Source organism: Malania oleifera, chromosome 9 (assembly GCF_029873635.1).
Source record: "Malania oleifera isolate guangnan ecotype guangnan chromosome 9, ASM2987363v1, whole genome shotgun sequence".
In the NCBI taxonomy this organism is placed as follows: Eukaryota; Viridiplantae; Streptophyta; class Magnoliopsida; order Santalales; family Ximeniaceae; genus Malania; species Malania oleifera.
In genome coordinates this window covers 90,715,420-90,740,014 of record NC_080425.1, presented here as the reverse complement: position 1 = coordinate 90,740,014, position 24,595 = coordinate 90,715,420, and the positions used below count along the sequence as shown (strand labels likewise).

At 36.8% G+C, this 24,595-nt stretch overlaps 1 protein-coding gene across 5 annotated transcripts in view; it reads left to right on the top strand.

The window, feature by feature from the left end:
* The first annotated feature begins 3,977 nt into the window (after positions 1 to 3,977).
* Positions 3,978 to 24,595, top strand: part of LOC131165103 (transcription factor TGA2.2-like) — a 46,250-nt gene continuing 25,632 nt past the window's right edge. Inside the window, exons 1-7 of one of the 5 annotated variants that reach the window (XM_058122799.1) lie at positions 3,978 to 4,138; positions 5,229 to 5,404; positions 9,302 to 9,405; positions 19,152 to 19,228; positions 19,372 to 19,569; positions 19,816 to 19,893; positions 19,982 to 20,041. In XM_058122799.1, the coding sequence (XP_057978782.1) occupies positions 5,307 to 5,404; positions 9,302 to 9,405; positions 19,152 to 19,228; positions 19,372 to 19,569; positions 19,816 to 19,893; positions 19,982 to 20,041 (615 nt within the window). In that variant the 5' untranslated portion in view covers positions 3,978 to 4,138; positions 5,229 to 5,306. Of the gene's footprint in view, positions 5,405 to 9,301; positions 9,406 to 19,151; positions 19,229 to 19,371; positions 19,570 to 19,815; positions 19,894 to 19,981; positions 20,042 to 24,595 lie in introns of all 5 variants that reach the window. The other 4 variants (XM_058122796.1, XM_058122798.1, XM_058122800.1 and 1 more) reach the window with 4 other exon arrangements.

Below are 24,595 nucleotides of genomic sequence, written 5' to 3'. Positions count from 1 at the left end.
TTTCACTTTAAGTGACTTTTTCCCATTTGTATCATTCACGTTTCACATTTCATTTCATTGCATTATCATTCCATTATCATTTCATTGCATAACATTTTCTTTTCATTCCTTCGTACTACAGCCGGTCTTTAGCCATCATTTGTTAGTCCACATAGAAATGCGCTAGAATATGCTAACATGACTATCTTTCAGTTGTCTTACATTTATATAGTTGCATTGAACATACACATGCAACATAATCCATATCATATTTTATTCATAGTATTTTACTTATTTAACCTGCATCTCATACATTTAACATATATATGCACAGAATCTCATGCCACACAATTTAACAATAAAACTCATATACATTCCTTACAAAATAAGCCAACCCATAATTATTATTTATACACTGTAAATACATTTCATTTCTTATTTAATTCATCAGAAAATTATTTTCACTTTCATTCATTTACGTTTACATATACATAACTATATTGAAATTCCTAGGCTCAGAAAACATAAATTTCATGGTTGACATTTTAAATTCACATAAAAACATATATACATAAATAACACATAATCATTTTTAATTCATAAAAACCTGATTTAATACATAAATTTTTCCCTTACCTGGTTTCTTGAACAACGCAAACAAGGACCCCGAAAAATACCTGCGGCGCTCACCTGGACCCTCAATCAAAAATCATAATTTCATTAAATCAACAATAAATAAAATATTATTTTAATATTTTCTAGACCCATAAATTCTAAATAAATAAATATACCTTAAAAGATAGTCAAATTACCAAATTTCCCAAATCTCACTCTCGTTTTTGAGTGGGGCCTAGAAAACCCCAATTAAAACTTTACTTATGTCAAAATGATGATGACCACGACTAGGACCCCATGGTGGTGTTTGATCGTCAATTCAACAGTAGATTTTAACGAGAAATTGAGAAATTAGGGGAAAATTGCCTTACCCTAGGAATGGTGCCTATGCCGCTCCCACGACAAATCCGCTCTAGTAGAACTGTCGGCGGCGAAGTTAGGAATCCAACGACACCTTCCGTTTCCCAATCCACCACAAACCCTTTGAGAAATTGAGAGAGAGAGATGGAGACGGAGATGGCTAGCGCAGAAAAAACTCAGGGGGGGTTGGCGTCTGCAGACTTCTTCCTGAAGCAAAAGCTTCAGGAAGTTTATCTTTAAACATATGTATATTTTAAACTTTAACGATTACATATTATATATATATATATATATATATATATATTTATATCTTATTTCAATTAATTTTTTTATTTTTATTTCTTTCATACTATTTCTTTTTATTTATTTATTTATTTAATACATTAATTTAATAATGTTTAACTAATTAATTGATTAATAATTTTAATTAATTAATTAACTTTATTTATTATTTTATTTATTTATTTCATAATTATTTTAATCATTTTAATTTTAGGGTCTTTATAGCTACACTCTCTTCTATCTGAGTTTGACTTTCCTGTGACAGACCCTTCTTTGTTATTTTGTGACAACAAGTCTGCTATATCTCTCTTTTATGATTTAGTTATGCATGAAAGGACCCAGCATATTGAGGCGGATATTCACTTCATCAAGAAAAAAGTTCGTTTTGGGATTATCTCTCCCCACTTTATCTCCTCCGAAGGCTAGGTTACTGATGTCTTCACCAAGTCTGTTCGCCCAAGTTTATTACAGACTACTATCTCCAAGCTTCAACTTGTTAACATCTTCGTTTCAGCTTGAGGGTGAGTGTTGAACATAGTGTATAATTTTAGTCTCACATCAAAATGTTAGGATAACCTCACTCTCTTATATAGCTATATATATACATCTCAAAGTCGTAAGCAAAATACACAAAGTGATATTCACTTTCTCTTATATAGCTCTCTCTCTTTTATTTTCTTCTGAAATAATAAAGTTTTTATCATTTCAAAAGTTCCTTCAACCCTCTGTTTTCACTTAATGGAAGATTGAATCCTTACTTGGATTGAAAAGTCAAGATATTGAATCAATACATTCAAGTTGTAATTATAAATACTCTTATTATTTTATTAAACATTGCAGGAACAAAAAAACGATGTAATCTAATTTATGAACATTTATGAATATGGACTAACTTTCTTTGATCTTCATATTTAACCATTGCTGTCATTCATATGTTCATCTTTTTTTTTTTTCATTTCACAAAAATGCATGAAGCTATCCACATACAAAAATGAGTTCCACATCAATATATATATAGATAGATATATTTTCTATTTTAGATTTATAAAAGATTTGATAACCTATCTTCCTTTTGTGCATCCAAATATTAAGATTATAAAAGAAAATAAAACAAATAGTAGGAGTATGGCATTGCTTGTCTCAACAACTTATTTTCAAAATTTTTAAAAAGTAAGCACATTTTTCATGCTATCCCAAAACTTAATTGAATCTCACATTTGGACGAACAATTATTTGTTAAAATAGACCAAATAATCAATTATGTCCATTTAATTTTGTTATTTGGTAATTCCTTCAATTCAGATAATTTAATCTGGTCAATTCCTGGATTATCAATCTTGGTGCCAAAATAATAAAATTGAATTAATCAAAATAATTTATCTAATTATTATTAACTATAACATTATGGATTATATTATACAAGTGTTATTACGTATGTAACACTCAGTTGTTTAATAGATTGGTGATGTGATTAACTAACCTTATTCAATCAAATATTTAAACTTTAAATTAGCGTAGTTTATTTTCAATCATAACTTTCTTAAATCAATGAATTTAGTTTTTTTTTGTAGATCCGTATTCTCCAAATGGAGTTAATTAATCAACACTAACTGTTGTTTGTTTTAATAAAAACAAATTTTATGTAGATGACAAAAATCCAATGAATAAAATATCTCGTGAAAATAACTTTTAAATATGGTTTTTAAATAAAAAATTGAGGATTAATTAAATTTTTTTTAAAGACCCACGACAATGTAATATTGACTTTCTATCAATGCTACGCGAGTCTATGCGGTTAAATTAAATATTCTAACAGTATTGCAAGTTGAAACAAATATAAAAAATATTAATATTAAATACGAGAGCATAGTAATGTTCAATGTGAAAGCGAAACATTACAAATTTAATATTGAATTTGATATCACACATAATTCAACGAAACTCAATGTAATCACACATATATCGAATCTAATATTTGACTGCAAAACACACAATTTTAATAGAAGAAAAGTATAATTTTTATTATATTTTTTGTATTTAGAATTTTATTAATTTTTAAAAATAAATTCTCATAGTTTTGTTACACTGAATCTAAAATTTAAATTCTTTATTAGGTGACATAATATACAAAATGAAATGATGTGATAGGTGTTTAGCTGATTAACTATGAGACAAATTAGAAATTTTGCCCAACCTAAATGAGTGGAAGAACAACCAGCTTTAATTATGATTGAATTTTTTGTCTATTTTAGTATCTAATTTAAAAATAATGTGGAAAATATTTGGAAATGTTATAAATAAAAATTAAAGACTAAGAATTCTCTCCAAATTATTTAATTGGTAGTGGAGAAATAATTGTGAAAACCAAAACACTCATCAGTCATCACATCACATCAAGCAGCAGCCATGAGCGTAGTGCTCTGCTGGTCCATCCTCACAAAGAAGGCCCAAACCTAAATTTGCCAAATGGAGCCGCCAACGGCGACCGACCCGCCGGCGGCCATCCAAACTTGTCCGACGTCAATTGAGGACACGTGGCTGCTGATCCAGAGCGAGTCTCCTCTTTGTCCATTGCTGCAAAGCTATTTCACCATTTTTGATTCACTTTTAGAATCCTCGGACCCCACACTAATGGTAAAGTTAGGGCCGGATTGGCTCTATTGTTACTGTGTCCGCATCTCTGACACCTTGCTGAGCAAAAAAAAAAAACATTAGATAAATCGAAAAAAACAATACATGTCAAACCACCAGACATTAGAAAAAGGGCAAAAAGGAAATAGCCGTCTTGGAAAGTGGAAGATTTTCCACAGAAGAAGACGTGAAGAGATTGGAATGATCCAAAAGTGGGTCTCTCTTTCTTCACCCTTACTTAATCCAATTACACAGAGAATCAAAATTCCAGGTGGGTTGGGTTGAAAACATGGGCGTGAGCAGCAATTTACACTCATTTTGTTGTGGGGGAAATTTACTGCGAGTCAAAATAGGTGATTTTGTTATTCAGAAAGTTTATCTGAACATGGGGTTCTTCCTTTTGATTGTTCATTTGGTGTTCTGGGAATTTGGGGTAGGTGGCTTTGTCTTGTAACCTATACACTGTACAGAGGATTTTGGTCTTCATCAGCCTTTTTGGTTAGGGTTTGTGGGAGTGATAGGAGTCCATTTGGACTTCTGAGTATTGGTTTGGTTGGTGCAAGATTTGTTCTGTCACCCAACTAGGTGATTTTGATCTTTAGGAGACCCTCTTGTTGGTTGATCGTTGTCTGTGCTTTCTAGACCAATTGGTGTTCCGGGTATTGCTGTGCTGGTGCTAAAGCCTTTCTTTTTTTGTGTAGGGCTGCTAAAACTGTGTGTGTAGTTGTGACGTTGACTGGCAATTGCTCTTTTGTAACTGGGGGTTTTCAGTGCGTTTCTTTTGTTCTTGCTTCAGAGTGTTGTCGCGCAAGTGTTTTAGTTTGTTGTCTTTGACTCCAATCGTAAAGAGCCTTCTGTGTTTCTCTTGATTTAGGCATCTGGGCACTGCTGGGTTTTTTGAAGTTCATGCTTTGAGTGAGAATTGGCCATTTGGATCCTCAAGATCTTATTTGATTAGGTTGTTTTCTGTGTCTGTCGTAGTGCTATAGATTGTCAATTATTTGTCTTCTAATTGAGCGACTTTTAGGGGCTTCTTTGAGGTTTCTGATGAAGTTGAGTTGTTGACAGATTACAGTTTTGTTCCTTTGGGATTAGATCGTCATTTTCAGGGTTTTGGTTTTCTGGGGTGGGAGGTTTTATGTTTGGGTGATCTGCCAGTCTCCACATAGGAGCACAAGGGCTTCTGGTTTCTTACAATTTCTTTAGTAATTTGAGAATTATACTGCCTTTTATGACAGTTGGAAAACTCATTTCTAAGATATGTGAGTGTAGGAATCGTGGTGTCTTATTTTATTTTCTTTTGTTAAAGAGAGTGATGATTGCAAGCTGAACCTGTTAGTTTTTTTTTTTGGATTTTCTAGCTTGTTTTAGGATCTAGGCTTTTGGAATATTCTTATTTGTTTTGAGGGCGATTAAGGCGGGCGTGATAATGGCAATGCATGGGGAGTAGAACAGTGACAGCTGGTGCAGAAGATGATAACGGAGCTGATAGCGGGATGCCGAGCTTCATTCCTCCCCTGTCTGTTTCAAATCCACTGTAAATCCCCTCTTCAGCTCCTCTCTGTTGATTTTCTTTTGAAAGGTTCTTCTTTGTTTGTGAAAGAGTTTGGGTTGACATAACTTGACGTTCTTAGATTTTATTATTAGTGCTTAGTGTTTATGGCTTTATGCTGTTTATCTTTATAATCTGCACAATGAGGCAGCAATTGATTGGGTGCACTTTAAGTGGTTTATTTTTAGTTCTATTTTTAAAATCATGAAGCTTCTTTATTTCATAGTGGTTGTAAATGCTATTTTAATTTTCGTTCACTAAAACACCAAACTTAGTAATGTACTTTTTCCCGAGTTTGTTTCCATTATCCATCAATTGTGAGGTTTTTATTGGCTTGGGAAGCTGTGCCATGACTAGCTACAGTTCTAGAATTGATATATGGTCTAGTGCCACATCTTGCTGCTTAATTAAATTATAAACCTCAGATATGACGGAAGCTTTTGGGAAAGAAAGAGAAGAGAATTACTTGTATAAATTCTATCATCAGCAGCTGGCATTTATTATTAATTGATCACCAAATACATGTCTTCAAGGATGTCAGGGATTGTGTACTTCACATAAAATTTTCATTTTGACTTTACAACGAAAAATGTGATGGTGAAGCTCTAGTGTTTATGCATGGACTCTGATGAAATACTGTTTTTTTAAAGTGGCCTTTTGGAACTCCCTTGGTAATGAATTAGTGCTTCCTTCCTTAATCCTTGGTAACTAGTTCAATATGTATGTCAGAACATGGCTTCCAAAATAGGATTTGTATTTTGAAAAGATCTTAATAGATGTTTGACAAAAAGTATGTTATGGAGTTATGTTTTGTTTGAGTGTCCCAAATATTTTGAATTTCCTGCTGAGCCAAAGCAAGCAACACATTTGTTAAATCTCCAGTTATCCTAAAACCTTATTTTTTTGTTGGAAATGGGCAATATATATGAAGCTATTCAAACTCTACCCTAAGGGGTAGCTCAATGGGTTGGGGGTGCACCTTGTGAGGCTTCCACTTTGACTCGGGGTTGGGGGGCCTTCCTGAAGTTAATGATCTCTCTGGTATTGTGGGGAAAAATAGATTCAAGACTGGAGCAGTTGGGTGCAAGGCCTCCTATATTGCCTATCATTTCAATTTTTTTAAGCTTTCAGGAATTCAGGCCAAGTTCTTAACAATGTATATCAATTTCCTCTCATGTTTGAACCCGTCACACCTGTGGAGGGCTGAAATTTGAATATCTGCAGACTACAAATTGTACAAAGTGCCTCTAACATGCACAATGGGGAAATTAAAAATGAGATATATACTCAAAGCTGAAAGTTAGAAATTTTTTTGGTGGAGTTGAATTTTCATGTTTTAATTGTAGAATATGTGAATTTAATTACGTGATAAAATATATTTTGGTCAATTGAAGGATGTTTTATAATTAAGTTAGATGGGAAGAGCTCTGTGGGTCAAAGAAGGAGGGAGGGCTGGGTCTTGGTAAGTTGGTGTAATAAACACTGCTCTTTTAGTTAAATGGTTATGGTGCTTCCTTCTAGAAGAATCTTTTGACATAGAGTAATAAGAAGTAAGTTTGGGTTGGATTCGAATGGGTGGGATACCAATATTAATTGAAGATGTTCTTCGGGGAGCCATGGAGGTCCATTTCTCAGATTTATTCTTCGTTCACCCATCACACTAAACTTTTGGTGGGGAGGGTTCAGGTATCTGTTTCTGGAAAGACCCTTGGCTGGGAATGTAGCTTTTTCCACTTCTTGCCCTTGTCTATTTTGTTTGAGCGCTGAGAAAAATAAAGCCATATCTTTCTTTTTTGGGGATTTGAGAGGGATTTAAACTTTAGTAGCTTATTCAAGCTGATCGGGAATAGGAAGAAAAGTCCCTTTCCGACAATAGGACTTGAAGGCTTAGCTCTGCGAGCCTTCCACTATGCTCCTTGTTACAGAATTAATGGTCAACAAGAAAGAACCTTGCCTTTCTAATCTCTTTCGAAATTAAGATTATTACAGAGTTGAAGGCATCCATTTTCCTTTGATTTCTTTGAATCTCCATTTTAGGAACCTCTTAACTACAGGGAGATGGTGGAGTTGTCTCTTCTGTTATCTTCTTTGAATGGATGTAACCTTTCATCAGGGTGTTTGTTTTTGGTCCTTGGATCAGTCGGGGGTGTATTCATGCAAATCTTTTTTTGATTTCTTAATCCTTCTAACTCTTCATTTCCGCACTATCCTATTAATTAGAAGGTCAAGGCTCCCCCAAATTAAGGCTTTTACTTGGTTGGTTGTGCTTAATAAAACAAATACTAATAACTTGCTGCAAATCAGAAGACCTTTGAAGGCTCTCTCGCCCAATGCATTTGTGCTCTGTTTCAAGAACTCTGAGACAACTTCTCATCTCCTTTTGCATTGTCGTTTTGCTTGGAGGATTTGGAATAAGCTTTCTGGTATTGTGGGAGAGAGTTGGGTATGACCTGCATTGGTGGAAGATTTATTAGCCATTTATTTCATTGATTTTGGTAAAAGGAAGGATAGGGCAGCCTTATGGAGGTTGGCATATTTGCAGTTTTATGGGGGATAAGGATGGAGTGTAACGCATGGATATTCTCTGTGAAAAAATAAATTGGGAGCTGATCTTGAATAAAATTCAGAATTTGGCATCACTGTGCTGCATTAATTTTGGTTTTTCAAAAGAAATAGTTTCCAGGAGATTCAAAGAGATTTGAGGAATGCTGGCTTGTTGATATCTGTAAATTCTTTTCTTATTAATGAAATTTTCTTTTGCTATAAAAAAAAATGTATTAGACTTTGTTCTCGGATAGGATTCAGTATTTGCCCTTGCTATGGGCCTTTCCAGCTGGGGACTCTAAGGGGGTTACTTTTCATATTTACAGCATGACTGGAAAGGCTGTTGTTTTGAATATAAATTTTTTAATTTTTTTTTTCATTTTATTTCATAGGAGGATTTCTTATGCTCCATTGTACATTCTTTCATCTTTAATGATGTTCTTAACTAAAAAATATTATTAGTTTTTATATCTTTCATTTGTATTTTATATTACAGTTCTTAATTTAAGGGTTGTTGTTGTTGTTGTAATATAATATCAATAGATTTTGCTTTTACTTTATATTATTGGTCAGCTTTTACCATGACTATCACTTCTACCTGATATATATATATATATATATATATATATAGATTATGAGGGCGGGCCTTGGATCAACGGTAAGGTTGCTTCTTTGGGACCGGTTGGTCATGGGTTTGTGTCCAAGGAAACTGTGAAGACCCTCCGCTTACCCTCGCAAAGCGAGGAGCCTTATGGCCTGGGGACGCCCTATAATTTAATAGAAGTATATTTTGTACTGTTGATTAATAGACATGGTTCTTTGATGATTATACAATGTATTCTTGTATTTATATTTTGTATTATTTTTGTTATTTTTTAAAAGATGCTACCTTTAAAAAAGAAAGATATTGATTAAATTTCTGCTTTTTTTTTTTTTGTGTGAATGGTGAACAAAATTCACTTTGGTGGTCCTCTCTCTTTCTTCTTACACGTTGGTGTGTGCACATGTTTATGCGTGTATGAATTACAAATACCTAAATTCCTTGTAGGTATTGATAAATTTTCAACTTGGAAAAATATCTGAAATGAAAAAATTTTAGTTTTTTACGTTGTGTTTGTTATAATTGGGAAAACTTATGCAATATTGTAGCATCTAACATCACTTTTCGCGTCTTTGCTTGTGGCTCTGATTTTAATGCTACTGTTTACATTTTGAGAAAATAGCATGCAAATCTGATGTCAGTTTTGTTGTCTTGTGCGTATTTTCAATTAGGATAATACTGATGTTAATGAGTCTCTGTTTCATCCAAAAAAATAATATAACAAGTCTCTGTTACAGTCCCACAGAGGGAAGCACCATTCATCCTTACCGAGTTTCTGACTTTGGAGTGCTCGAACAATCAATTGGGTTCCACTTAGAGGATGCTGTTGACTTAAGTGGAAGTAAGTGCACCATGATCCATAATCTTGTGAGTGGAAATATAAAGTAAGCATATAGGCATTCTGCTTTCCTTCATCTGGTAGGTTTATTTAGTAAACAGGTAACCTGTTCAGTTGCATTTTAGTGGCATTTTTCTTTGCTTTTGTGACTTTGTCCCATTGCAATTGAGAGCAGGAATTGGGATTAATCTTATTTTTCATTGAATATCAAGCTTTTTTGGGGCTTAATCTGGAAGGTGACTACACGATGATTTTTTTGTAGGTTTTTTTATCCCCCTTATTAATTTTTATTTTTTGAATACTTTTGGAGGTTGCTTCAGTTGGTAATATAACTTATCTTCATGTGAAAATTTCAGAGGACTGGCATTTTTTGGCCAATTCCTCAAATAATAAAAAATCATCACACAAATTTTCTTATATGCCCAAAATTTTGAATATTATTGCTACAATCCCTCCTCCACTACTGGGGTGGGGGGGGGGGGGGGCAGTGGGGGGTGAGGAGAGGGAAGAATAAGCTGCTTGAATTTTGTCTGAGTTTCACTGTTTTCTTTTTCAGATAAGAAAAAAATATATATAATTTTTTTGATAAAAAAAGGAAATTCATTAGATAAAGATAGAACTTACCAGCAGGAGAGATGACATCTCCTTAACAAAGTCTGATAATCCTCAGGAAAACCAAAAAGAAAATTGCAAAAATAAACAATGGCAAAAAAACCCAAGACGCCCTTAGAAGAGTCTGAACAACCATTATGTTGACTTATTCACTGCTAATGTACGCACATTACGTTCCTTCCACGAGCCCCAAAACACTGCAAATATAGGCACAATTCCATAATGCAATTCCTTCCTTCTACCTCCTAAACCCCACAAAAGAAATTGCCGAGAGCTCTTCCACTGTTCTAGGACAAACCCAACTTTCTTCAAAGCAATTGAATAACTTGTTCCAAACCTTCCATGGTGCAGGAAAAGGTGTGAAACAGACTCTGAACAATTAAAGCACAACATACAAAGATCAGGAAGGAGAGCCTTTAAAGGTTTCCTCATCTGCAACAAGTCAGTAGTATTTAACCAACCAAAGCAACACTTTGATTTTAGGGGGAATTTTGACCTTCCATATTACCTTGTAAAGAGGAAAAGAGGAATCTGTATGAACCAAGAATTCAAAGAAAGATTTACAAGAATAGACTCCTAAAGAATCCAACAATCAATATCTGCTATCATTTTCGGAGGATACCCTACAATTATTCAATATAATTAATAAAGAAGATTACTCAATATTTTCCCTATCATTCAAGACTCTCCTAAAATGGAAATCCTAATAGGGTAAAGGACTGTCCCGGTCTACTCTAAATGAAGAAATGAGATCATTTTGGCTTGAGCTCAATCGAAAAAGGCAAGGAAAGGAGGTGGACAAAACAACATTCCCCATCCACTTCCCCAGATCTTTCCAAAAACGGATATTACAACCCCTACCCAAAACAAATTTAGTATGGGGAATAAGGAGAGGGTAAATCTGAGATATAGCTTTCCACGAACTTTCCTAAGAGCATCTGAAACCAAATTAGTATCCCATCCATTCCCATCAAGTCCAAATTTACTTTTGATAACTCTATGCCACAATGAAGAAACCTCCAGTAGGAACCACCAGAGCCACTTAGCCAGAAAAGTTGTATTTCTAGACATGAAATTTCCTAGACCCAAATCACCCTCCTTCTTAGTCCTACAAACCATCTCCTAACTCACTAAATGATTCATAGAACCTGCTACCCCTGACCAAAGAAAATCTCTCATAATTCTCTCAATCCTACTGACGATTCCCATTGGAATTTAAAAAATAGAAATAAAATACAACGGGATACTAGAAAGTCAAGCCTAAATTATAGTAATCTTCCCTTCCAAAGAAAAAAAAGGGCTCCCTTCCACCCATCTAAATGCTTGGACACTCTCTCCATCATAGGATCCCAAAAACTAGATGATCTTGAATTTTTTCCAAAGGAACCCCTAGATAGGACAATGGCCAACCCAGCTCCACCCAACTTCCATGGCTAAATCCCTAATATGCTCTGCAGGCATGTTGATAGCTGCAATACCACTCTTACCCAAGTTAATCTTAAGCCCCAAATCCCTTTGAGAGATTTTAAGGAGCCCCAAAATATTAATTAAAGAAGGCTTATGATCCTCCAGAAAAAAAGATAGTATCATTCGCAAACTGAAGGTGCGACACTGTGATCTCCTCCCCACCCACTTTAAGGCCTTTCACGAAACCTCTATCGGAGAACAAGATGTCCTAAAAGCAAAAAGGATAATTACAAAAATTACAGTAAAGCTGCCCTCCAAACCCTTTGAAGGTTGGGCCATGACATCCCCCTAAAAGATATAAAATGAGGAGAGGTTGTATGATCCTTGAGGATTCTCATATTGCTTTCAATCCAAGGGGTCATCAAAATTGGAAAAATCATTCAACTCCATGGTGCTCTTCCTGATTTGTTCTTTCCAAAGCCCCAATAACACTAGCAAGAATCTGAACACAACCCAAGGTACGACCCAATTTTCACCAAACGATTCCCACACGGGAATAAAGAAAAAGGTTTGCATTTGATTCATTGGACTCACAGCACATCATGCACATTAGGACTTAGTGCCTAATAAGGTTTGCGTAGCCTAGATGAAAGTTGACTCTAACCTTTTGTCTTCCAAATGATGTGGCTCCAAGAAAATTGATTGAGGGAAGAAGTTTTTAAGAGGTGAAGGAAAAATGATTAGTAAAGATAGACATGATAAATCTCCCTCGCTAACTCCCTCATCGCCCCTATTAAGGGGAACAAAACGATTTAGAAGATTAAGCAAGGTAATGAGCTAATCAGGTCAACCTCTCTTCCTTCAAGATTCCTAAAAAAAATGGAAATCCCAATAGAGAGAACCCCCTCAAAAGAAAATAAAGAATTGATAGGTGCATTGTGGTGGGTAGAAAGCATAAAAAGATGAGGCACCATTGTCTCCAATGAGACCTCACCCACTTGAATATCCTTCCAAAACCAAATCTTGTTGCCGTTACCGACTTTAAAAGGGTGAGAGGAAAGAACAAACCAGCAACTTGAAAAAGTTCTAGGGGCTTGCATGAGAAAGAATGCCACTTCCTCTAGTATCCCACCTTTGATGAACCCCATAGGTAATTAACCTCTAAGGGGAACCTCCACATTCATTTTCCATTTAGAATGATATTTTTTAGATATTGCATTGCCAAGCTCCAGTAACCCTTTAAATTTAGGTCTTCTAACCACCTCCCTTAGAAAGATTTGGTCTCTTTTATTTTCCCCAAAACCAGACAAACAAAGTTATGCATGAATCTCAAAATCCCCAGCGACACTTGTTTGACTGGCTTATCTTGTTGAAAAATTGAAGAGTACTGAAGTCAGTTATGACTAATGTTATTAATGCTTCTATGTTGCATCATGCACATGCCAAATTCACAAGCTGTGAATGCCATGCGCATGGCTTAGTGCTATAGTTGTGGTGGTCGAGTTTGATGCTAGCACTTCTTTAAAGTTTTAAAGTTTAAGTAAATCATCCAAATTGATATTACGAAATCTGAATCATGTTGAGTTAGGTTAGCCTATTTTGAAAAAATATTTATGGCATGGCTTGTCACGAGCTAAGCTTGTTGATGCCGTTATGCTTGCCTAGAAAGCTTTTTAGGGGAGAGTGAGTGTTCATCAACTTGTAAAACTCACTAGATATTGTCAACATGTTTAGCCTACTTGCCTCTTTCGCTAGACACACTATGTTAATGGAGGTGGTGTTAATGAATTGCGTTGCTTCAATGTCTACTACTTACTTGCCACTGCTTTCATAATTGCTTACTGCTTCCGCTTATGTTTGATTGAATGAAAAGTGCTTCATGGATGAATTGTGGCAAACAATAGGCTGACTAGTTAAACAAGAGTGCTTTAGCTAGCGCCGCACGTTCCATTCACAAAGGTGTGAAATAGTAGGCCTGTGACACCTAGTATTAGAGCTCGGTTTGTTGCTACGTGAATTCAGTTGCCTTTGTCGTGGGATTGGTAAAGTTTGGTAAATGACCATGGAACCAACCAATGTTGAGATAATTAGTGTGCTGGAAGCACAAACTGAGACAATAACCAACAATGTGGCGACGAAGATGGCCCAATTGAGGGAACTTGTTGATGAAGTAGTGGGATCACAAAAGCATCAAGCAAGTTCAATAGGTGAAATGTCAGAGGACTTTCATCATACTGTGGAAACCTTGCAAGCTCAAATACTTGATTTGACTGCAAAGGTGAATTTGGTGGTTCTTGGTACGGGAAACTCTAAAACTTTGGGGTTTAGCAAGACCAAGGTACTAGAACCCAGGACGTATGGGGGTGTCCGTGATGCCAAGGAGTTGGAGAACTTCTTGTTTGATATGGAGCAGCACTTTTGTGCTTTGAGGATGGACTCAGAACAGGTGAAAGTGGATACTACGACTATGTACTTGGTTGGTGACGCCAAACTGTGGTGCCGTATTAAGTACAATGAGATTGAAAATGGACGTTGTGTTGTGGATTGTTGGGTAGACTTGAAAAGAGAGCTCAAGGCCCAATTTTTTCTTGAGAATGTAGAGTACAATGCTAGGAAAAAGCTGAGAGACCTCAAGCATACTAGGTCAATTAGGGAATACATGAAACAATTTTCTGCTTTGATGTTGGATATCAGGGACATGTCGGTAAAGGATAAGCTATTCTATTTTCTTGAAGGGTTGAAACCGTGGGCAAGAACAGAACTTCATAGGCAAAGAGTTCAAGACTTGTCTACCGCAGAATGCTTGACTGACTACGTTGGTGATGCTACCACTTCGTCCAAAGAGTTTGGCGTAGGGGGAAACAATGGAAAGTCTTTCAAAAAGAGCAAACCCAAAAGTGGGGGAGTCGACTATGAAGCATCAAATTCAAAACAAGCTTCACGGTCTTGAGGGTTCAACACACCTAATGAAAAGAGTAAAATTTCGTACTTGTGTCGAGGCCCTCGCAGAGTATTTGAGTGCCCTCACAAGGCAACACTTAATGCCTTACAAGCTTCCACTCCGGAGCAGGTAAGGGAAAGTGATGGGGAAGCAGACTATACCTCGAGGATGGGTGCAATGCGGCTGGTGAACGCATTGGAAAAGCAGCCGAAAGCACCGAAAGTTACACAAGCAAAAGGACTGGTGTTTGTGGACTTGAGGATCAATGGGAAGAGTGCCCGCGTTATGGTGGATACTGGGGCTGCTCATAATTTTGTTTCACAGGCAGAAGCAAGGAGACTCAACTTGTCCTTGGAGAAGGATACATGACGTATGAAAGTGGTGAATTCTGTAGCCCAGCCTACTCTGGGAGTAGCCAAGCAAATGACTGAAGATTGGACAGTGGGCAGTTTATGTGAATTTCACAGCGGTGCGTCGGTGTCATTGGATGACTTTCAAGTTATTTTTGGGAATGGAATTCTTGAGGGGGACGAAGGCAGTGCTGATGCCTTCTACTGGTTCCTTATGTCTGATGGGAGATCACCCATGCATGGTGCAAGCCATTGCAAAGAAAGGAGACAATGAGAAGTTCTTTTTAGCCATGCAACTCAAGAAGGGGTTGAGAAAGGGTGAGCAGACATATCTAGCCACGGTGGTGGTGGATGAAGAAGTAGGCCAAGAGTTGGTGTCTATGACCATCCAAGCTGTGTTGGATGAGTAGAAGGAGGTGATGTCGGATAAGCTACCTCATAACTTGCCTCCATGATGGGGTGTGGAGCATAAGATTGAGTTGTTGCTAGGAGTGAAACCACCTGCTAAGGGTCCATATCGGATGGTGCCTCCAGAGCTAGCAGAGTTGAGGAAACAACTTGATGAGTTGTTGGAAGCGGGATATATTCGCCCTTTCAAAGCACTGTTTGGAGCACCGGTGTTGTTTAATAGGAAACATGATGGGAGCATGCGGATGTGTGTAGACTACACCGCGCTCAACAAGTTGACAGTACGCAACAAGTATCCTATTCCGTTGATTGTCGATCTGTTGGATTAGCTGAGTCATGCCAAGTACTTCACTAAACTTGACTTGAGGTCAGACTACTATCATGTGAGAATTGCTGATGGGGATGAGCCGAAGACTACTTGTGTGATGCTGTATGGGGCGTATGAATTTTTCGTGGTGCCATTCGGTTGACGAATGCGCTTGCAACATTCTGTACCTTGATGAACCGGGTATTTCGTGAGTACCTTGACAAGTTTGTTGTGATGTACCTGGATGATATTGTTGTCTACAGTTCCACTCTAGAGAAACATAAAGAGCATCTACGGAAGGTGTTCGACAGGCTGAAGGGGAACAATCTGTATGTGAAGAAAGAGAAGTGCTCTTTTACTTAGGGGAGCATCAAATTCCTTGGTTATGTGATTGAGCTAGGTCATATCAGGATGGATATGGAGAAGGTAAGGGTGATTCAATAATGGAAGATCCCAATGACAGTGCTGCGTTCCTTTCTTGACCTTGCCAACTATTACATGAAGTTTGTAGAGGGGTATTCGCGGAGAACTGATCCAATGATAGAACCATTGATGAAGGGTTAGGGGTGGAACTGGATAAAGAAGTGCCAGCAGCCTTTGATGACTTGAAGGATGCCATGATGAGAGATCCGTTACTGGCTCTTCTAGATGTCATGAAACCCTTTGAGGTACAAACAGATGCATCAGACTTCACCCTTGGAGGAGTCTTGTTACATGAGGGACATCCTGTTGCGTACGAGAGCCATAAGCTTAGTGAAGCAGAGCGAAAGTACACAACTCAAGAGAAGGAGATGTTAGCAGTGATGCATTGTCTCCGCGTGTGGCGGCATTGCTTACTTGGGTCAAGGTTTGTGGTGAAAACGTATAACTCGGGTGTTAGCCACTTCTTCACACAGCCAAAGTTGACACCTAAGCAGGGCCGATGGTAGGAATTCTTGGCAGATTTTGATTTCTTCTTTGAGCACAAGGCGGGGCGCTTGAACCAAGTTGCTAATGCATTGAGTAGGAAGGTCGAGCTGGCGGCCTTGCAGATGGTAACACACCTGACTGTGAGTACTGTTAGCATAGCTATGCAGGAGCGCATCATAGAGAACTTAGCCAAAGACCTAGTTGTGCTGATTGAAGAGGGGAAAACATGTCAGTTTTGGATGGGGGACGGATTGCTGATGACCCATGGTAGCTGACTCTTTGTGCCACGAGCTAGTGATATGAGGAAGACACTGTTGAGAGAATGTCGTGATACCATGTGGGCTGGACATTTGGGATGGCAGCTCACTTTGGCTTTATTGAAGCAGAGGTGTTATTGGCCACACATGCGTGATGATGTGGTTGATTATGCCCAAACTTGTCTCACTTGCTAACAAGACAAGGTGGAGCGGAGGAAGATTGGGCTGTTAGAGCCCCTACCGGTACCGTCCAAATTGTGGGAAAGTGTCTCATTGAACTTCATCATTAACCTGCCTAGAGTGGGGGATGCAGGGTTTATTCTTGTGGTTATAGACAGGTTTTTGAAGTATGGTATGTTTATACCTGCACCAAAAATAGCTCTGCAGAGGAAACGACACAATTGTTCTTCAAGAATATTGTGAAATATTGGGGTGTTCCCCTAGATATTGTTAGTGATCAAGACTCAAGATTCATTGGAAACTTCTGGACAAAACTTTTCAAAATCCTCGGTTCACATCTTGACATCTCTTCGAGTTATCACCCACAGACAGATGGATAGACGGAGAGATTCAATGGGCTACTTGAAGAGTACTTGCGCCATTTTGTCAACGCCAACCAGAAAAATTGGGTGCAACTACTTGATGCGGCTCAATTCTGTTATAATGCCCAAAAGAGCTCAACAACCAACAAGAGCCCTTTTGAGCTTGTTACAGGCCAGTAGCCGCTGTTACCTCACACAATGGACGAGTCGTACAGAGGAAAGAGTCCTAGGGCATACATATTCACTAGAGAATGGAGACAACATGCAGAGATTGCCCGAGAATATGTGGAGAAAGCTTCTAATCGGATGAAGAAGTAGGCAGATCAGGGGAGAAGACTGCAGCACTTCAATGTAGGTGACTTGGTCCTTTTTAAGCTCAATCTTGAAAGATCAGGTCACTACGAGGACGAGATAGGAGACTACTTTGCAAATATGAAGGACCAGTCCCCATATTGGCCAAAGTTGGGAAGGCCTCTTATAGGATCGACCCTATGACTTGGATGAAAGTGCATCTTGTGTTTCACGTCAGCTACCTTATGCCATTCAATGCCAACACTAAAGATCCGAGCAGAAGTTAGCCAACCAGAGCAGAATTGAAGACAGTGCAACTTGATAGACGTGACGTTGAAGATATCCTTGCAAATAGAGAGTTCATATTTTCAAGGAAGAAGCCGCGGGAGTTCTTAGTGAAGTGGAAAGGCCTTTGTGATGAAGAAATTAGCTGGATTTCTACGAACTATATGCAACCGTTCGTGGACAAAGTAGAAGTGTACCTAGCGCAAAGTTTACGAGGACATCGACCGCATAAGTTGGGGAGCGTCACGAGCTGAGCTTGTTCAGGGCATTATGCTTGCTTGTGACCACTTGTCTCGTGCGTTTGGGATGAGTTTCCATTATGTAAATACTAGTGTAGGTTTATTTTCTAGTAGTAGTTTCTCCCTATGCCAAATAAGGTAGTGTGACTCCTTGGTCTCTTTGATGTTTCCTAGTATTAGAGTGGGAGTTGCATAGAAAGCTCTTTAGGGGAGGGTGAGTGATCATCAACTTTTAATACTCACTAGATATTGTCAACATGTTTAGCCTACTCGCCTCCTTCGCTAGACAAACAATGTTAACGGAGGTGTTGTTAATAAATTGTGTTGCTTCAATGTTTACTGCTTACTTGCCATTGCTTTCATAATTGCTTGCTGCTTCTGCTTACGTTTGATTGAATGATAATGAAAGTGTTTCATGGATGAATTGTGGTAAACGATAGGCTAGCTAGTTAAACAAGAGTGCTTTAGCTAGCGCCGCATGGTCCATTCACAAAGATGTGAAATAGTCGGCTCATGACACCTAGTGCTACGGTTGTGGCAATCACTTTGATGCTATCTCTTCTTTGAAGTTCAAAGAAATCATTCAGATTGATTTTATGAAATATGAATCATGTCAAATTTGTAGCTTAGCCTATTTTAGTCAGTTAAGAAAAATTTTAGGTGGATATAGAGCTGCTTCGTCTTGAAATTGGATAAATTCTCAAGATTGCTCATAAAATCTGGTTCAAGCATAAGGTTGTAATATGCTGGCTTTGAAATTTGTTCAAGAGTACTTGAATCTTATCTGGGTGGAAGCAATATAGTTCAAGACATTTTCTCCATTCCATTAAAGAAAAATCACCAAAACACAAAGTGGGCCTAATTTGGGCATTGTGTGAAGATTTTTATATAGCGGATTGTTTTTTTTGGTATTAATTTCTTTTTGAATTGGAATGTGAATGTGTGCTGGTATTAGTTTTTAAAGGAATTGAATTTTAATGTTCTTGTGGATGTGTTGTAACATCTATGCTCCTCATGGCTGTGAGTTGGATTGTATTCAAGTAAAAGAACACAAAAAACTATGGTATTCAATAATGTACAAACCTGCTTCACCTTGCATATCATTGTAGATTGTTAATGATTGAGAGAATCCATTAATTGTCGTTGGTGATACGTATTGGTTCTTGATATTTCTTCTTTTAAACCATCTCCTGTAATGAAGACATCGCATTTAATTCAACAAAGCAAAGCGCTCGAGCAGTCCCTTCTGAACCCCTCTCGATTGTTGCTTTTGACAAGGTGAGTTATGTCATTTTAAATTCATTAGATTTTTTTTCCAAAGTTCTATAATTTGGGTACAGTTTTTAATATATTTTTTGTTTGCTTTAATTTTGTTATTATCTTGCATATTCTAATTATTGACATTATTTTTTCCAAAAAAGTCACCAACTCCAATCAATATTCCATCCACCACCCGAGCAGAGTCACAGACGCTTCCATTGCGAAAGAGTCAACAATCAAATCTGGTTTCTATATCTAGTGGTGGTAGTTTTGAAAACTGGGAAGAGCCCAATATGGCAGATGTTAGTCCGAGGACGGATATCTCAACGGATGGGGACACTGATGATAGAAATCAGAGAGTAAGAAACTTCCCTTTCTCTTGCATGCACTTTTGTTATATCCTAAATTATTCAACAGTTATTTTGAACAGTGCAATCTATTTATCAAGAATTTTAGAACTCGTTTGATTTTTTTTTCTTTCCTTTTTGAATTCATTGTTCGTTTGTTCTCTTGCTCCTTAAAAAGTGGTTACATCAATCTCTATTTGTATAAGAGAGTTGTACTGGTGTCTTATTAACCGTCATTTTGGTGCTCTATACATGCAGTTTGATAGAAGTCAGGCTCTTATTGGTAATGCAGCTTCTGATTCCAGTGACAGATCGAAGGAAAAACTTGACCAGAAGGTTATATAGTCTAAATTAATTAGCTTCATTGGTGTCTGATTGTAATCAAATAGAATTTGATTATCTTCTTTTCTATTTATATTTACAGACTCTTCGTAGGCTTGCTCAAAATCGTGAAGCTGCAAGAAAGAGCCGACTAAGGAAGAAAGTAAGTTTGTCATTATTTAGCTAATTTTATTTATAATATTCATTTATGCAATTATAATCATTTATAAATGTTATCTATAAACAATTATCAGATAGAAATGTTATGTAGAAATATTTAGTAGTGAATATTTTCTCACTAGCAAATATGGTAATTTTGATAGGCAGATGGATGGCTTTTCAATCTTTAATTCATGAGATTGAGCAGTTAAGTTAATTGATAATATTTTAATAATATTGGGTGTTCATCAATAAGTCAGGGATAAGAGTAACAGTTTGGCTGATAAGTTTGGTAACCTAGAGGACCACAATATTTAAGAAGCTGAGGTTTTAAATTTCTATTTGACAAAAATTGTGAGGTTCTGAAAATTAGAAATTTTTATTGAAATTTTTGATTTTGTTTTACAAATTGATTTATTTGTTTTCATTAGTTTCCTTCTTAAAGCTGACAGCCTTCACAAAGAGGAGAGTGGAAACCATTGACTGTTGTGTTCTCTTCCTGCCATTGTTGTTTTTAATGAAAGTATATAATTTATGAATGCCAATGACTTGTTATATGATCTGATCAGTGTTTTTAAGCTGCACAGATTTTTAATTCATTCATTATTTAGATGGAGGAATGAGTTCTAAATGCAAGCTGGCAGAGTGATGCATTGACAACAATTTTTTAACTTCTATGGGACACTTTTGTTGTTCTTGATCAATGATATTTTGTTGTTGATATTTTTGGAATTATTTAATAATTATCATATTCAGAACTGGGGTTTATGGGTGATGTTTTTTGGCTATTAAAAACTAACATTCTATGAAATTTTACTGTTGATGTTTAGGTCCTGGCATGCAAATAAAAATCAGTATTGAGAGTAACTTTAAACGATATAAGGTTGTTTTTGAATTTAAAATTTGCTTTAAAATTGGAATTTTTCAAAAGCAATATATATTTAATATTCTGGAAAGTTACTTCTATACTTAGATTTGTTGTCACTTGGTATATAATATGGCAAAACATGCCCCAATCTTTTAAATGATAAAAGCACAGGAATATAGTCAATGGCTAGATGAGGGATGCCCATTTTTTCCTTACCTTATGGGCCCTTTTCGCATTGCATAATGTCATCTGATTTGCCCATACCAGCTAGTGAAAAATTTTCTTGCCCTTTTTTTAAGAAGATAACCACACCCCACTTCACTGGGATTCATTCTTCTCTTCATGATCAACTTATTTTCTTCATCTGGCTGCTTGGTGCATTCCATGGTTGGTGGCACTACATGGCACTGGTCAATGTTTTATTATTTTCTACTCTGCTTTACGAATTTTCTAATAATTGTAATAAATGTTGGTGGGTGAGTTGTTGAACCCAATGGTATCTGGAATGTGGGTGGCTTTGGCATGTTGAACAGGAATATTTTGGGATTTTATAGAATTTAAAAGCGAGAATTCTGTTCTTTATCTTTATTTGGTGTATTGATCATATGAGGGGGATGTTATTTAATCAATTACTTCTAAAGGTTCACATCAGAATAGTGCTAGTTGATGATTTGTGGTACTCTCATATGCTTGACGGCTATATATGATGAGGTGGCTGTTAAGCTAGATGTAAGAGTACTTATTGAGCATGATGAGGTGTAATATTGATTTTTGTGTCAGTTAATAGATGATTGCTGAAATGTGGTAGCTTTAGAATGTTCCAGTTGCCTATTCACTTATAGATATCTCTTTTGAATTGATCATCTCTCTTTTAACTAACTGGATCTCATTGTGACGCCCCGATTTTTTATATCATTTTTTTTCCATAATTATATTCATCACATATATTCACACATCCGCCACGTCAGCACCTCTGATACCATACAAACATAACCCGACCCTCATTGGGTACCGGGTACACAGTCATTTTCATATTCACAAACCTAACAGCGAAAGTCATTTTATATATATACATACCACAATGAATACAAATAGCAGAGTACTAATTCATCCATATATACATGTCTAACACATTCTCAAAAGAAACACAAAACACTCTAGGGGAATCCTCCATCCCTAGCTCATACACTCACCCTGTATATTAGCGTATCAGCTCCCCTCTATCTCGGAGCTCTATCACTAGGTCTATCTCGGTTTCCTGAAATATTTAAATGATTAGGTGAGACACATCTCAGTAAGACGGAATAAATTATCTACAGTATGTGTCAATATGAGTTTCATTATATCATAACATATATTCATTCTAGTGATAATATCTTATGAGAAAAATAAACCATTTCCACATTGATAAACATATAGATATAAAACACAAGCTTTCATAAGCTTTTATATCCATTTCCACATTCATAAACATATAGATATAAAGCACAAGCTTTTATAAGCTTTTATATCCATTTCCAAATCCAATCACATGCAACCCATGTTTACCAGCGAAGTTCCTGAGAATAGGGGAGATTACACGCCCATACATGTAGCTCCCCTCTGCTTTGATATCGTTTGTAATCTTACTCAATTAACTTGGGTTCGGCTACAACTGATACTTATCAGGGCATTCACCTTACTTAGTAAGCCCTCAGGCGGAGTGTTTTATTTCGCTTTAATTATTTATACTATTAACTCACGCTATTTCATTTCTCATTTCCATTTTCATTTCCATTTCATTTTCATTTCACATCTAGCTCATGAGTGTCCTCGGTAACCGATACATCCACGTCTGTAACTCATGGCTGCCTTGAGGATATTTGCTACGCCATGCTTCACCCCATGGTCGAGGTCACTCTCCATACTCTACGCCATGCTTCCCCCCATGGTCAGGGTTGTGCGGTCCGAATGTTGGATCTAACCGCCGTTAGCCTACCTAATTAGATCAAAATAATCATACCATATACTCGTTTGTAGTACGAATGACCTTCCATATACGCTGATCCGGACTCAGGGGACAAAACAACCCTTCACACTGGCTCATTTGAACTGTCACGCCACACGCTCCATGAGCCAGTGTGGTTGCACTTAATCACCACTAGCAATGGTATTGTGCTCATTTCAATAACACATCCATCCATCAGGGTTTCATTTCCACATTTCAATAATTCACAATTGCAGTATTCACAATGCAATTTTTCACATTTCCAGTATTCATATTTACACATTCATATTGTAGCATTCACGTTGCAATATTCACATTTCTTATATCCACATTTCTCATATTCACATTTCTCATACTCATTGCAGTACTAACATTGCAATGTTCACATTTTCAGCATTCTCATTTCAGCAATCACATCTCAAGATTTACATTGTAGATTTCACATTGCAGTGTTTTCATTTTCTGCGTTCACAACTCATTTCACCAATTCAATACTCATATCATCTCATAATAACATATTCATCTCAATTCACGTTATTCAACATTTCTCGATAAAATATTTTCATATTTCATATTTTATCATTTCTCAGAAGGTACTTTTCGGTACATATCACTTTTCATCATCTTTCACATTTCAAATCTCATATTTCAATACACATTTCATAACCTCATTATTCTCAATATAAACCATTTAACTCAATTTCAAATACGTTTTAGTATAAATCATATGCCACCCAAATTTTCATCTGATACTCATATGATAATAAATTTCAGGTAAAATATCATATTTCCATTTCTCATATTTCTCAACTAATAATTTTCAGAAAAGAATGCTATAATTTATTCCTCTTACTTGGCTTACTGAGAGCTCGCTAAAAATACCCAAATTCTACGCCCCTCGGCGTTCGTAGCTCAAAAACCTGAAATTCATATTTACCCCAAATCATTCAACACAACCTCCACAATATTGACATCTATATACTCCAAATTAACTTTAAAACTCTAAAATACCACACTTACCTTGGTTTTGGGATGGTGCCTCGGAACCCCAAACTGAAAATCTGCTTCACCTAAGTTGCAGAGAATCTTCCCAAGAACCCAATGGTAGTTCCTGATCGTCAATTTGGGCTTCAACGAGGTCGGAATCGAAGAGAGAAGGGAGAGATAGCCGTCGGGTGAGAGAGAGAGAGAGACGAAAAATTTGTTTTGATTAACAAAACACTCGCGGGACATTTCTTATAGGGCTTACTGCAGAGAAAACCGTCGACAGTTTTCTCTGACCCTCAAAAAACCGTCGCCGGTTTTCTATTTAACCAAACCGTTTTTACTGTTTACCCGTTACCGTTCCGCGGTAAATTCCCATAGCCGTCGACGATTTTCTATCCCCTCCAGAAAATCGTCGCCGGTTTTCTCCTCTCCCAACCAAAAACCTCATTTTTCTTAATTTATTTTATTATTTAATTTTCCGGGTCTCTACATTCTCCCCTCATAAAATTTCGTCCTCGAAATTTTCCATTTATCACATTTCCATTCTTAAAGAAAACACCACCATTTTATTAATTACCCTTACTTATGACGGAGGAATACCGTGGTTACAGAGGGAGTTCTAGGAGATTACAACCATTGAAAGAAAATTCTCCCCAAAATCATTTTTAATTAAAATAACAATATACTACCTATCCTATAATATACAAATCAAAATA